The sequence below is a fragment of the Anabrus simplex genome, chromosome 1 (assembly GCF_040414725.1).
Source record: "Anabrus simplex isolate iqAnaSimp1 chromosome 1, ASM4041472v1, whole genome shotgun sequence".
Taxonomy (NCBI): Eukaryota; Metazoa; Arthropoda; class Insecta; order Orthoptera; family Tettigoniidae; genus Anabrus; species Anabrus simplex.
In genome coordinates this window covers 1,137,225,945-1,137,241,540 of record NC_090265.1, presented here as the reverse complement: position 1 = coordinate 1,137,241,540, position 15,596 = coordinate 1,137,225,945, and the positions used below count along the sequence as shown (strand labels likewise).

At 38.5% G+C, this 15,596-nt stretch overlaps 1 protein-coding gene across 1 annotated transcript in view; it reads right to left on the bottom strand.

Moving 5' to 3' along the window:
* poe (E3 ubiquitin-protein ligase-like protein poe) overlaps positions 1-15,596 on the bottom strand; it is a 797,274-nt gene that overhangs the window by 656,418 nt on the left and 125,260 nt on the right. Inside the window, exon 11 of the mRNA XM_067137373.2 lies at positions 3,760-3,929. Coding sequence (XP_066993474.2) covers positions 3,760-3,929 — 170 coding nt within the window. The remainder of the gene's footprint in view (positions 1-3,759; positions 3,930-15,596) is intronic.

Sequence of the window (15,596 nt, the reverse complement as noted above, 5' to 3'; positions counted from 1 at the left end):
AGTGGAGAGGAACCATATTTGCCCCTACCCGGCTACAGCTGGATAAAGGGAAATGATGATGATGATGATGATGATGATGATCAGAAATCTTGATTTATTACACAACCCTAACTCAATAAATCTAATCTTTTTTCTAAATCTGGAGTATACATATTCCAATGCAGTAACTGTAGTTCTTCGTACATCGGAGAGACAGAACGTAACTTTAAATATCATATACTCTGAACATATGAACGCCATAAAATACAACAGATTCTCTGCAATAGGACCACACATACAAGACTCTAATCATAATTTCACCAGTATGATAAAAACACAAAAATACTTAAAGTTATTAAAGGAGGCCCCCTCCTAAACACTACTGCAAATTGTTTTATTCATCTTGGCCAATATTTCAACCCCAATTACAATTTAAATTATATTTCTGAAAAACCTAATATTTGATTTGACTTCCTTATCCAGTTTTTCAAAAATGCTTTTACAAACCCAAATTCAATATTCCAGGCCTTATATAGTTCCTACCAATATTTTCCACTTCCTATATATAGCCCATCCACTTGATCCACCTTAAACTACTACACCTCCTCATTTATTTCCCTGTTTTTCCTTTATATTAATCATTACTTTTCTACTTCAACCGTTCCTTTCTTTTTACCGTCTTTTTTCCCCCTCCCCTAATTGAATTATATTTTCGAACATCTCTAATGATTTAGACCACTCTAACTTTCAAATTTATACCTTGCAAAATTCTAAGATCGACCTCAACTCTTACCTTCAAGATATAACACGCTATGTCATTACGCTCGTCAACTGTTCCAATTTTGCGCTTTTTAGCATATTTTTTCTCTTCACAATTTTTTTTCTATGTCATATGTTTCAATAAGTTCAAGAATCTAACATACGAATTTCTTTAACTTGGATATATTTCTTTCAACAAATAATACACAACTACTGTATATTGTACTATTTCACTCATATCAGCATTTAAAGGCTTGATACTTGAACTTTTAAAATTTTTTTCATCAGATTTCCACAAACGTTTGGAAGCACAGTGCTGATCGGCATATATGTGTTGCTACTCTTCAAGAACTTGCTCCGTATTCACGTATTTGATCTATGATTTCTTCATGATTTTTGGAACTATCGACACGCAGTGCTGATCCCTAAAATTATACAGTGCCCCATGAACTGCAACTGAAAATTACATATTTGATTCTACACTTCTTCATAACATTGAAATTTCAACACTGCTCCCTAAAGTGTTTTAGTGCTTCATAAAACAGCATCTGACAGAATTATTTATTGTTTACCTGTGCATTATCTTTTATACTTATTTGTGATTGGCTGATGACCAAGAATACTGGTCGAAACCGGTACCAATTATAATTAAGTAGGAATGTAAAACTTACATTTCTTATTTTAATAGTATCGAAAGGTTGAACCATCATTTAATCTTCTTTCAACTTTAGTGACCTGTGGATACTCAAAATACAAACAGAATAGCTGATAGGTTGTCAGTAGGCAAAATAACAAATTAGAAGTTTTAAAATACTCTAAACTGTCATGCATTTTATTATGACATGCTGAAACTAAACTGTCTGAAATGCTATGTTTAAATGCTCCACCAAACCTTATAGCAATCAATAACAGTCATCTAGAGGAGGATGGATAACTTTTCTTGTAAGTTCACACTGAGTATAGCTGTCTAATTTTGCAAAACTCTTATTAGGGATAAACTTCATCAAACAAATAAGATTCGATCTCTGCAGTATTATACCAACTTGCTCGGGTAGGTTAATTTCCACAAGGTATCGTAGACACAATATCACAATGATTGCGGTGAAGTAATGCAGCAATTTAATTAAAATCCATTTTTAATTATTTCTATTGCTGTCAAATTTCCCAGTCAGCTGACTCCAAGTAAGGCTTCAGATTCAAGTTAACGTTAAACAGTGGTACTGCTGCTCGACTAAGTGGTATGTTCCGAGCTGTCAGCAGAGAGATGGCGTGGAATGACATTAGTAGATGAATAAGTTTGAGTGGCGTTTATAAAAGTAGGAAAGATCACAATATGAAGGTAAAGTTGGAATTCAAGAGGACAAACTGAGGCAAATATTCATTTATAGGAAGGGGAGTTAGGGATTGGAATAACTTACCAAGGGAGATGTTCAATAAATTTCCAATTTCTTTGAAATAATTTAGGAAAAGGCTAGGAAAACAACAGATAGGGAATCTGCCACCTGGGCGACTGCCCTAAATGCAGATCAGTATTGAGTGATTGATAGATACTGCTACTCATGGAGATATTAACACTCTCCATAGCATTTTCTAACTCTGCAAAAAATCATAACAAGGTCACATTAATCTTAAACATTCATTTTACAAAGGCAGGTGAGCATAGCACTTGCTGGAAATATGCACGCATATGCAATCTTGTGCTGGATGTGCTTAAAAGAATGTCAGGGGCATACTGAAATTAAATGGATGACTATGGAAAATGGTTGTAGCAAGTCCCACTTCTTTGCAAATTTTTCGTCTTTCCAGACAGTATTCATCTCTGACTGCGGTTCACTGCCTTGATCAGGTCGGTGCTTACATCATCTATGCCTGGAGATTTGGCTTTGTTCATGTTCTTTACCTCTCTGTATATTTCTCTCTTGTGCACATGTCCAGATGTAGACCAAGTCTGGGAAATTGAACAGCCTGAAGTGAAGTCTGTATGTCAGTTTATATGATAGTATTACTCAAATACTTCCTCACTGTGGACTAACAAACAATTCTGAGATCAAAGAAAACGCATGTCCCGTACCCAAAACACTTGTAAAATATGTTTGTACCAGACTGGAATAGAGCGCCACCAGTCACTAATGGGCTGATTCTCTCGCTGAACTAGTGCAGTGGTATTTCCTACCAGCAGATAACAGCACATTGCCTGGTATTTGGAATGCCTGGTTTCATAATAGGAAGGCTGCTACATGAGTAGCTGACATCTTTATTTCGAAACGCATCCAGAGCTGCATGATGGATGTTTGAAGAAGTGCGTGCATCTAAAACATGAACATTTCTTTTTTCCTCTTTGGAGCCAAAAATATTGAGATGCATAAATTATGCAAGGGAATCAATTATACGAGAAAATACGGTATATAAATAGCATTAATACCTCCTCTTATGACCACATTTTATGTAGACATCTGTATTTTATTAATGATGCCCAATTCATATGTGTGTTCTATCTCATTTTTCCATGGTAGACCACCTTTCCTCTCTCACATGTTTCATTATCATATTGTCTAGTAATTCTTGTCATTTGAATTCACTTGCTTAGGTCAATTTTGCTTTATGGAGTTGAAGCTTGGTCTTTAAAACTGATCACCATAAAAAAAAGGCTAGAAGCTCTAGAAATGTGGTTTCATAGACGAATGCTAAGAGTCTGCTAGATAGAGCACATCTCTAACGAACAAGTATTACAGAAAGCAAACTCTAAAAGAGAACTGCTGATCAACATCAAGTGCAGGAAAATTGCGTACTTGGGGCATGTGTAACGTGGTGAAAGACATGTAGTATTACAAAATCGAAGGACAGTGAGGAGTAGGCAGAAAAGGAACATCATGTCTCAAGAACATTCAAGACTGGAATGGAATACAAACCGTCATACAACTCTACCATGTTGCTGAAGATAAAAGAACACTGTCCATACTCATCACCAACGTCCGGGAGACAGGGCAAGGCATATAGAGAAAGGAGATAAATGAAACTTACCCCATGTGGTTCACCCTTCTCAGGCACAATGGAACCATTTCTTTCCGAAGTTTGTTTGCCTGAACCTTCCTGGGTATCAGCTGCAGATGGAGATGTTTGGTTACCAGGAGGAGTTTCGGGAGCCAATGTCTCTTCAAACCATAAGCCAAGAATAGGTTCACTGTCATCATCTGCAAATGCAATACCTAATTCACTTACATAATATGCATCAAGGACTGCTCTTTTACTTCCAAGACCATAAGATAGTGATCTTAATATATCACAATTCTGACACATAAAATGTTCTTTTAATGAGCCAATAAAATCAATAACATGGGATAATCGCATAAAAGCAGAACAAAAATCTAGCATTTGTAATCGTTAGGCTTCACCTTCACTTTCTTTCCCAAAGATGATATAAAGTACAGGTCCTATAAAACAAGTGCAACATATAACGAGAATAATACCAATATAAATGGTCCGTTATTGGACATTATAATTTTTTTTTTTTTTTTCAGCTAACTCATTCCTGGTTGACAGCGTTTCGCCCCCGTGTGCCAGGCTGGGCTCATCAGTTGGTACCTAGCACACCTACCAACCAACGCTGGCAACCAGGAATGAGTTAGCTGTAAAATTTATAATGTCCAATAACGGACCATTTATATTGGTATTATAAATTTACTCATTCGGAACAAATATTTCAGATTCCCTATGAGAATCAACATCTTTATCATATAACGAGAACCCTGTTATAACGACAGTTTTCGTCTGTCCCTTCAAAATTCCTATATTTAACTTTGTATTATCCTTCGGTTACAGCAAGAGCCTTATCACTGACGTGACTGTTATTGCGAGCAATTAAGCGTGCAAGATATTTTCCGTTATGAACATTTTTGCACCCAGTGATTATATTGCATGTAATCGAACATCCTCGGCATCATTTCCTCACCATGTCCACTAGCAAGCTCTCTCATCGACATTCAAAGGTGATGTCGGAGTCGATTACTAATACCCGTCAACTACTGTTCCATTAAGAAAATCAGAAATGAAAGAGAACAGGTTTTAATAATAAATGCGTATATAACGTGGTTGATAGCGGTTAACTCGTTAGAAATAAAGGCAAAGTAAACAATAGCTAAATTTTAATACTCTACACTGAAATTAAGTAATAGTGTGATACACCTCAAGATATGGCAAGCGCATCATCATTTCTGAGGTTAGATTATATTTTCTCATGTCCGGTTAAATCTCGGAGACTATTCCCATCTAAATTTACAGCAAAAGGTTATTACTTTTCTACTGGCGCTTGATATACGTCTTAAGTTAGGTTAGCTGACACTGCTTAAATAAGAAAACGGAAGCGTTTTGCACAAAATCCGACCTTCGGTATCGTTTTCTCGCTATGTGCACTTGCGAGCTCTCTCGTCGACATTCAAAGGTGATCCATTACAGAACTTACTTTACTTTCTTAGATTGTTTACTTTATTATTGGTTGTATGTGAGCATATGTTTTTCCAACACCGGTGTTGGTATCTGTACCAAGTGCTCACAATTTACAAGGCACATAGAGAATTTCACTTGAAACCAAATTAAACAATAGATCATTAGATTCGATGAAAAGGAATACTTATTCAAGTTATGAATGTTCCCCTTCAACAAGCCATTACCCATATTACCATTGTACAAAACAATTTATAAACCAAGTAGCTCGTCTATACAGATGGGGAATGCCAACTCTCAGATCAACCCAGGAATGTTTGGTCGCTGTAGGAGCGACGACATACTTCAGCACCAACCGCAGCAGTTTCGATGCGTTATTTGATTTCAATTTTGGATGTGTTGTTCAGACTTCATCCATGTTTTAAATTTGGATTGTAAATTGAGATATAACAGATTATTTACTTTATTATTGGTTGTATGTGAGCATATGTTCTTCCAATTTGATTGTGGCTGAGGATGATCCAGTGTATATGGGGTCGAAACTAGTCCCAATTATATAGGACACTATACAAGATAATGGTATTAAATAGGTGAACCCTTCTCTACCCTTTGATAGTACTCTACACTGAAATTAAGTAAGAATGTGATAACATCTCACAATATGGCAGCGCGTATCACTGATTTCAGAGGTTAAGTTTATATTTTCTCACGTCTAGTTAAACTTCAGAGAGGCTATTCCCATGCGAGAATATTATTTCTCTACTGGCATTGGAATATGTTTTTATGATACATGTAGTATGGTTAAGTTGGGCGACGCTGTTCGAATAAGAAAACAAACATTTGCCACAAAATGCAATCAGTAATCTTCGGTACCATGTCGTTTTCTCGCTATGTACACTTGCAAGCTCTCTCCTCGACATTCAAAGACTATGTCAAGTCAATTAGTAATGCCCATCGACTGTTCTTCTGTAAACGAAAATTCAAAATCAAATAGGATAACATTTTTCATAATAAATGCGTAAATAATGTGGCTGATAGCAGTTGTTAAGCACACAAGTATGAAGGGTGAGTTTTCCACCTAATCAATACTTTATTTTACAAAAAGTTTAGTATTACTTACATTAAAAGAAGTACCGGTTTTGACCTGTAAACAGGTCATCAGCTGTTGGTGAACCTGCTTAACAGCGATTGTACATAATAAAAACATTACTAAAAACTAATTAAACAAAATGTCTTATTCTGATATAAAACTAGATATATACATGTGGTACAATTATAGGGTAAAAGGGGTATAAAAAATTCTCTGTATTTCCGGTAAGGCATACATGCCGGTCCATTGGTACTCGTATCAAGGAACATGAACGTAATATTCATCTCAAACACCTAGACATATCAGCAATAGCTGAGCAAGCTCTATCGTCGGGTCATGTCATGTTCCAAGATGCTCGAGCTCTTATTCACAAAAGACACTACAGGTTCAGGATTATACAGGAAGCAGTGGAAATACGTAGAGATCCTAACAATTTCAACAGGCACACTGGCTATCAATTAAGTAATACCCGGTTGCCAGCCATTAAGGATTTACGTGTCAATGTCGTACCTTCATATGTGCATACGCCTGTTTATTATGTGACCCTCTCAGACTGTTTCTGATGGATCCGTCAGCTTCTGCTTCGAACACTAGCGCTGCACCACTGAGTAGGGTTTTCTTTGAGTGTGGTCACAACAATGTAAGAGGGATAGAGGTGGTGATTATTGTTTCAAGAAGAAGTACAACTAGACAATCATCCTCTATTAACACTGATCAGAGGAGAAAAATGGAATGGATCCAATATTTCGTTAAATGAAGGCATTGGCGAAAGAAAGACAAGGACCATGAAGAGTGTGAAAAAGAAAGGGTCTATAACGGTTGTGTACATATAACCATTGCAAACTGTATCTCAACTTCGATACTGAATTTGACTAGCCGCAACCTCGTCATTCCCAGGGTCAACCAGCACTCACCGTCCTTGAACACACACTCATCTGCAGGCCTTTGTGTACGTCACTGCTGATGTCACCTGCGCCTTCCAGAAGACTCAACTTTGTTCCAGTATGTTCTGTGAAAGCTACTATATAAGCCTGACCAACAACCCCCCCCCCCAGATGAATCATCCGCTTTCGGCTCCAGTCTGGCTGGAGGGCTCAATTCAATGTTTCTCATGCCTCCTCTTTCTTTCCGAACAACTGGGAATGCAAGCTAGGACTTTTTGGTGAGCAAAAGAGACACTTGTCTTTCACATGTCCACGGAATTTCCTGCTCCATTGGTGTAAGCTTTGCTTCACTTTCAAATTAAGCTCGAATATACATCTTGCTAATCCCTATCATTTGCAAGTGGTGAACACTTTCTCTATGGACTTACGTATCAAAATTTCAGTGAATGGACTTTAAGGAAAACGTGAGTGTGTGTACTTTATTAACACATTCAACCACAATATTTCTACTTTCATGAACTGAACACTGTATAAATTCCTAAATTACTTATTTCGAAGGACGATCTCATCCTTTGTATTCTCATAATACGTCCCTCGCTCCCTTCCTTCCTAGCCTTCTTAAATGACAATTTTTGCAGTATTGGATGTGTACAGTTCTTATTATTCAATGTTTTCAAGGTCTTGGCTCAACTGTTTGTGAAACTCTATGCTGTAACATGTATGGTTTAGGAAGTTTCTGTCCATTCATAAATAACTTGCGTTAGATTAGTTTATTTCTATGTTAAATGGTGCTATCGGAGATAGAAGACTTGTTGTAAGAGTATGATATATCAAATGTGTGCTTGGCCACTAGTTGTTGATTTCTTGAATACATGTGCTCCTAAGAGAGTTCCCCCGTTCCTTTTTAGCAACCTTTATGAATACGCCTGATCCTTTATTTTGTACCATCCATGGAAATTTCTGAAAGTTCAGAACCTTCAAACTCTTTTACGATCATCTAAAAACCATTAACTTTCCAGTGTTAAAGTGTCACAATTAACAATAGAGTCTCTCAATATTCTAACATACATTCCGCTCACACTCAATGTGACAAATGGTAACCGAGTTACCTGTCACAACTAACCAGGCCTTGACTGCTCTAATACTGTTGGGGTTAAAAAAGAACAAGAGTTGACCAAGGTAGGTTGGATAGGATAGATGAAAGCGAGGAGCAATGCACAAGCAAGTGGAAGCAATGTCATGACTCTGCTAAGGGCCCTGTGGTCGCCAACCCACGATTTCTCCCCACCCCCTCCCCCAAGTTACGAGTCCATGAGGTCCCTTTCAGTTACTCATGACAGTCAGGGAATAAGGGTACGAACATGCCGAGTGGATTACTCCTCGCTCAGCGCTCATCACTCCTTTCTCTTCACACAGGAAGCTGAGATATGCAAAACAAACCCATACATTTCAATAGTAGCGTTCATGCCGGCACTTCACTCATCCCTCTTTTCTCCGCTCCTCCCTCAAGAATCAAATCAGTTTGATTTTGGAGCCATGTGCTTATTGAGCGCAGTTCTGTGATTGGTTGACTCAAGGCCACGGTCTCCTACTCATAATATTATCGGCCTGCGTTCACTGAAGGTAAAATATCCATGTTGAATATTATCTTTATACTCGGTAAATTTTATCTTTCGATGAAGTACAGATTGCTTTATTGAAGTGGAGAATAATATTATATTACTACTGCTTACGTTATTGTAATGACCAGTTCTTCTTCAATGCAAATATGACATACATGATAGTTGCTGTACTTCCGTGCTTTCATATTGCCTTCAATTTCTTTCTTCTTCTTCTTTTTCCACACCTTGTGGGGCCGCGGATGCGAACCGTATCACACATGTTGACTGACCCTGTTTTATGGATGGATGCCTTTCCTGACGTCAACCCTATGTGGAGGGATGTAATTATTATTGCGTGTTTCGGTGGTAGTTTGTAGTATGGTGTGTTGTCCGAGTATGAAGAGGAAAGTGTTGGAACAAACGCAAATAACCATGTCGCCATTAAAATCTACGACCCGGCCGGGAATCGAACCCGGGATTCACTGAACCGAAGGGATCAACGTTGACCATTCAGCCAAGGAGTCGTATACTGAAATGTCTGCATTGACATTCTTCAATAGTCGTGACATTTCTGTGGGTCTTTCTTCACTTATTGGTATAAATGATGCTCTGTATCTTCTGTCAGAACTTTAAATTAAGTACAGTTTGCTTGCTATCAGAAGTTCATCATCACTTCTGCTACTATACTTAACTATTATGTATGCTATTTTGCTTTACGTCGCACCGACACAGATAGGTCTTATGGCGACAATAGGATACAAGAGGCCTAGGAATGGGAAGGAAGCAGCCGTGGCCTTAATTAAGGTACAGCCCCAGCATTTGCCTGGTGTGAAAATGGGGAACCACGGAAAACCATCTTCAGGGCTGCCAACAGAGGGATTCGAACCCATTATCTTGCGGATGCAAGCTAACAGCTGCGGGCTCCTAACCGCACGGTCAACTCGCCCAGTACTATTATGTATACAGAGGAGTATGAACATTTTCATGAAACAAAATTACATTTAAAGAACACAACGCTATCTTCTCGTGAATGCTGCACAATCATAACTGGATGGAAAACATTTCCTCATTAATGAAGAAAGAGCGAGGATCTCCTACCCGGTATGTGCGCCTTTGAATGATGAGTGATGAGGGAAGAGCACTGCTATGAGCACTGAGTGAGGAGTAATCCACTCTGCATGTTCGTACCCTTACATGGATGTCATTCTACTGCCCCCACTCATAGGGTGTGTAGGAGGGATAGTGAGGAGCACTGATTCTCACTGAGGGAGGAGTCCTCGAAGATTCACCCGGCTGCAGTCTTTCAGGCTTGATGTTTTAATTAATTTCGTTAGCTATTTCTAGCCAAGTGCAGCCCTTGTAAGGCAGACCCTCCGATGAGGGTAGGAAGCATCTGCCACGTGTAGGTAACTGCGTGTTATTGTGGTGGAGGATAGTGTTATGTGTGGTGTGTGAGTTGCACGCATGTTGGGGACAGCACAAATACCCAACCCCCGGGCCACTGGAATTAACCAATGAAGGTTAAAATCGCTGACCCGGCAGGGGAATCGAACTCGGGACCCTCTGAACCGAAGGCCAGTACACTGACCATTCACCCAACGAGTCGAACAGGCTTGTTGTGCTTCATTATGATGTTCTCAGTTCTCATCTGGAATTCTAGTCGTGTATCCCGAGCTCCTGACTTCTTATACAACAAGTAGGCATGGTGGCAGCTTATGTCCAGCATATGGTAAAAGTGCTTCTAGTAGTAGTTCTTCAATTTCATACAAGTACTTCGGTAGCTCATGAGGTAAGCATCACTCAGATCAACTCCATCCGACAGCAGCAGTCAATACCTAACTTTGGTTCTGTGGTATTTTTCTGTCTCTCCCTTCATGGCACGTGATAAATTTCATATTTGAGCCCATATTCTCAAAAAGTAGTAACTTGTGAAAATCTTAATTTTCCACCTTTAAAATACCATAATCGTCTTTATTAATAAGACTACATTAAATGATATTGGTGATACATGATTCGTCCCTCTTTCGGGACATCTTCAGTCACACATAACATCATTGAAAATACGGTAAGAACACAATAAAATCAGTGGATAAAAGGTTTATGAATCCTGTGACGCGGCATACTGGCATTTTGTGAATCTTGAGTCGTAAAGTAACAAACATGAACATGATATGAAACATGAAGTCCAGCTATTGCACAGGTTAAAATATCGTTACATGTGTGGAATTGCACAAATGTAATACAACACAAGTGGCTATGCAAAATAAATTAATCCTGTAGTTATCCCAACATTGTGAACATATTGTACGTGTTACATATTGCATGTGTTATTGACATGTGTATATAAACAGAGCAGTGTTAATTAATGTGATGTTAAATTAGCATCTTGTGGTAAGTTGAAGAAAGGTGGACATATGTTGAATGACAAGTTGATCTTGGCAGTCAATATGGGCCAAAAAAGGAAGGAAATATAAATGACCTATTGAATAAGTGCAATGTGAAATGTAAATTGTGTGGCCATCTGGTCACTCACCTCCTCCATGTAAATTACCTCCATGGAGCGCCTATGAGAAGACCTCCCCTGTTTATAAATCTGACCTTTAAAGGTGAAATCATTTTTAGCAGTGGCGAACTTCACGACATTAATAAAATTGTCTTCCTCTTACCTAATTAAATTACTATATTTGAGTAGATTTCCTTATTAGACTTATTGTTTTTGATACCAGAATATTCGGAAACATGTCTGACATTGATTAAATACATTTTCTGGTCCAATTTCACGTTTATATCTTTGGTCCGATCGCAAAATTCTTTTGAATTTTTAATGGACTTATTAGTCTCAAACCTATAATATTGAAAAAAAAAAAAAATGCCTCATATACAGGGTTTTTAGATATATTTTCTTTATCTAGTTTTGGTAGCGCCCTGGCCGTGGAGATACCCGATTTCAATTTAATAAGTTTCTGAGACTCCCTTTCATTGAGGATGAAAGAAGATCGTTTAAAAAGTTGCTTTAAGTTTCTCTGGGTAATACTGCACTCAGTTAACTTCTACATTTGATATGAATCGGACTGCAAGGGGTTCCACCATCTCGGGTGAATCATATAATAGTGGAAAGGAGGACGTCTATGACTAAGGGTCATCTGCAGTTTTCTGCATCTGATGGCAAGAAAACGGCCCATAACAGAAGGAAATAAGAAATAAAACAGATGACTAAACGAAAGGTGGAATACGTTTGAAAGCAAGTGAATTTTATGTGACAGAAAAAAATGTACCTACAATGAAAATGAACAGTATGTTAACCTTTTCAGTGCCGAGTTTTGATGAATGATGGTAAATGAAACTGGGTAAGGACGTGGAAGGAATCGGTTGTGGCTTATGAACAGGAACAGTCCCAACATTTGCTTGGGAATGCAAAAGGGAAACCAAAAAAAGACATTCTCAGGACAGGTAATGGTGGCGTTCGAACCCACTCGCCTGTCGAGTGCAGAGCTTGACTCCATAGACGTAGCATGTTAATATGCGTGGCTACTGTGCTCGGTGATACCATTACTGAAATATAATACAAAATTGTTGATCCAAGAACTGGTAATATCAAAATCATTTACATTTAGGGAAAAATAATTCATCTGAGGAAGGGGTGACAATTCCGCATGAGATTCATCATTACTACTTAGTCACGCACTTTCTTTTTTTTTTTTTTTTTTTTTCTAGGGGCTTTACGTCGCACCGACACAGATGGGTCTTATGGCGACGATGGGATAGGAAAGTCCTAGGAGTTGGAAGGAAGCAGCTGTGGCCTTAATTAAGGTACAGCCCCAGCATTTGCCTGGTGAGAAAATGGGAAACCACGGAAAACCACCTTCAGGGCTGCCGACAGTGGGGTTGCAAGCCCACAGCCGCGCGCCTCTACGCGCACGGCCAACTCGCCCAGTACGCACTTTCTTGTAGTTCAATATCGCCACTTATATATTCTCCATCCTCATTATCAAAAATATAGCACTCCAGAATCACTATTTATGAGGAAACATTCAATTTCTTCGTCAACAAGAGATGAATGTATACTTCAAGACGCCACGATGGCTACATGTAAGCGGGAAAGATGTTCCACTCCAACAAAGCTGAAGTAACACCAGATCGCTTTCAAAACACGCAAAATGGAGTGGTATATCTGCCGTACAGAACTTCCCTGAGCATTTCCACAGAATCTCAAAGCATGACGCTCTATCGCATACATTTGTAAGACAGGTGAAGCACACACTGCACCGAAACGTATATATACGGGTTTGACTAAAGAGGCACGGCGTTCAATAAAGTATATATACAGGTTTGGCAGTGAATGGGTTAAAATCAGAAAATATACTCTACTGGGGAGTATCTTTCAAGGATATTGAAAGAAATGGGGATCCGGTGGACCGGGTGCCGTAGTCCTTGAATGTTGATAGAAAATCCTGATATGGAATGGAGAGGAAGGTACTTTAGGCAGAGCAAATGGTTGGAAAATAGTATATTTAGACAAAAGATTTGTTCATTCTATGCACTCTGACCTGTCATACTGGCAATCTGATACAAAGCTGGGAAAAATTACAAGCTACAAGGAAAGGTCCTTGCATTATGGTTGTGCATGCCAGGGGAGAGGGAGGATTAGTAAATGCCTTATTCATATTCAAATCAAAGCAAAGCAAAAAATATGGGACTACCATAACGACATGAGCTCTACCAATCTTTCAACCTTGGTGAAAAGACAAATGCTACCGAACTTAAGTCCGAACAGAGTAACAATATCAGACAAAGCTAGTTATCGCAGTGTACAAGAAAGAAAGAAGCCAACACTCTCATCATTCAAAAAAGATGTAGTTGATTGGCTTACACATAACATCGAAGTTGAAGGAAGTTTTTTTTTTTTGCTAGGGGCTTTACGTCGCACCGACACAGATAGGTCTTATGGCGACGATGGGAGAGGAAAGGCCTAGGAGTTGGCAGGAAGTGGCCGTGGCCTTAATTAAGGTACAGCCCCAGCATTTGCCTGGTGTGAAGAAGGAAGTTTGATCAAGCAGAATTGCAGATGTTGGTAAAAGTGTCCCTAGTGAGAAGACCAACACAACTGGAAAGATATTTACCAATGCCAGTCATAGTGTTTGCGTCTGCCGCCTTATCACACAGACTTCTATCCTATTGAGTTGACATGGGCATATATCAAGGATAGAGTTGGTGAATCTGTGTCAGACTCTCTAGATGTGAAGCATAAACTTTGTGAGCAAGCATTTTTGGAACATTTAACACCGAATGGTAAAAAAAAAAAAAAAAAAAAAAAAAAATCACTGCAAGCATGTATGGAAGATAGTAGATGAATACAGGTCTAAATATGCTCTCACTGATGACAATTAACAGCTGCATTATTTCTGTGAGTGATGGCAACTCATCCAAATCTGTATCCCAGGAAGTTAGCAGTAATTGGGAAGACTGTGAGAAGGTAGATAAGACAGGTAAATTATATTGCCTCTTATGACTTAGTCCTTAATCCTTCATAACCGAGTGCTTAGAATGCATTATTTTGAGTTGTTCATATTATGTCGTCTGTGCAAACATTTATTAGAATACTATATTTCTTCAGAAATAATGTTTACAGCATGGCAATCGTAAACAGTTCAATTCAACACCATGTTTTATATTTTTGGACACTTCACATTGAGCACTGAGTTTCCAGCATTAATGAAAGATTAACATCAATCGACGAACCTGAGTGCAGCTACTTATAGTACGTGTTAACGGCATCTTGACAGCCAGCCAGTTACCCAGCAATGTGCACGCTTGTCATACCGTAATGTCAGGGAAGATCAGTGAGAGCCAAAGCAAGCTGTGCAAACCAAACTTTAGTTTGTAGCTGCTTTATATCAGACAATTCACCACACCCCATAGGCTAAATCTTCAGGCAACACCCAGTTTGAAAAGCACTGGTATAGACGCTCAGTTACCTTCCAGTATTATTAAGTGGTTTGTCATTTTGTTTCTCTTGAACTTCTTGTCAGTATCTCTGTTAGATTTGTTTCCATGATTTTTAAAGAAATACAGTGGAACATCCAATTATCCATTCCAGGAAATAATGTTTTCTCAAATTATTCATTCAAATTACGAGGTCCTACAAACAGCCTAAATGAATCATGTTTTAAAAATCCTGCATAATCGATTCCTCGAAGAAACAATTTACTGCATCAACCGTCCAGAAATATTGACCCCATAAACAGTAAATCCTAACTTAAGCGTTTTTCAAGATGGGCAGAAATGAATTTAATGCATTCCAGAACTTTGAGAATCAATACTTGCACTCAAAACCATATTCTCGAGAATATAACATACCGTAACCTTTAAAAGTCGAGTAGGCCTAATATTAATATATGCAATAAAAGACATAAAAATTTATTACGTATACCAGTAATCAAATGCAAATGCAAGGATGGCAATATCATGCCTATGAATCTTAGTGTTATCATTCCCTCATTGTGGTAATTAGAGCAAGTAACGAAAAAGCGATCAGCAGTGAACTTGCTAACAGATTACTATTCACATCGCACTACTTGTGATCAATTGTTACTTGGCTTGGCGATATTTTGTAGTACACAAGAACCTTGTTTATCCGGGTTAAGTGGGACCAGAACTGATCCGTATTATCAAAAATCTGGATAATCCGGAAAAACTAAAGAAAGAAATACTGTACATCTATAATAATAAAAGGAAGTGTTTGTCTGTCTGTGCGCGATGCCCAGCAAAATCTACAGCACGCAGAGATCTGAAATTTTGAACATAGGTATGTGGAAAGGGGTCGAATGCACCTCGAAGCCGGAA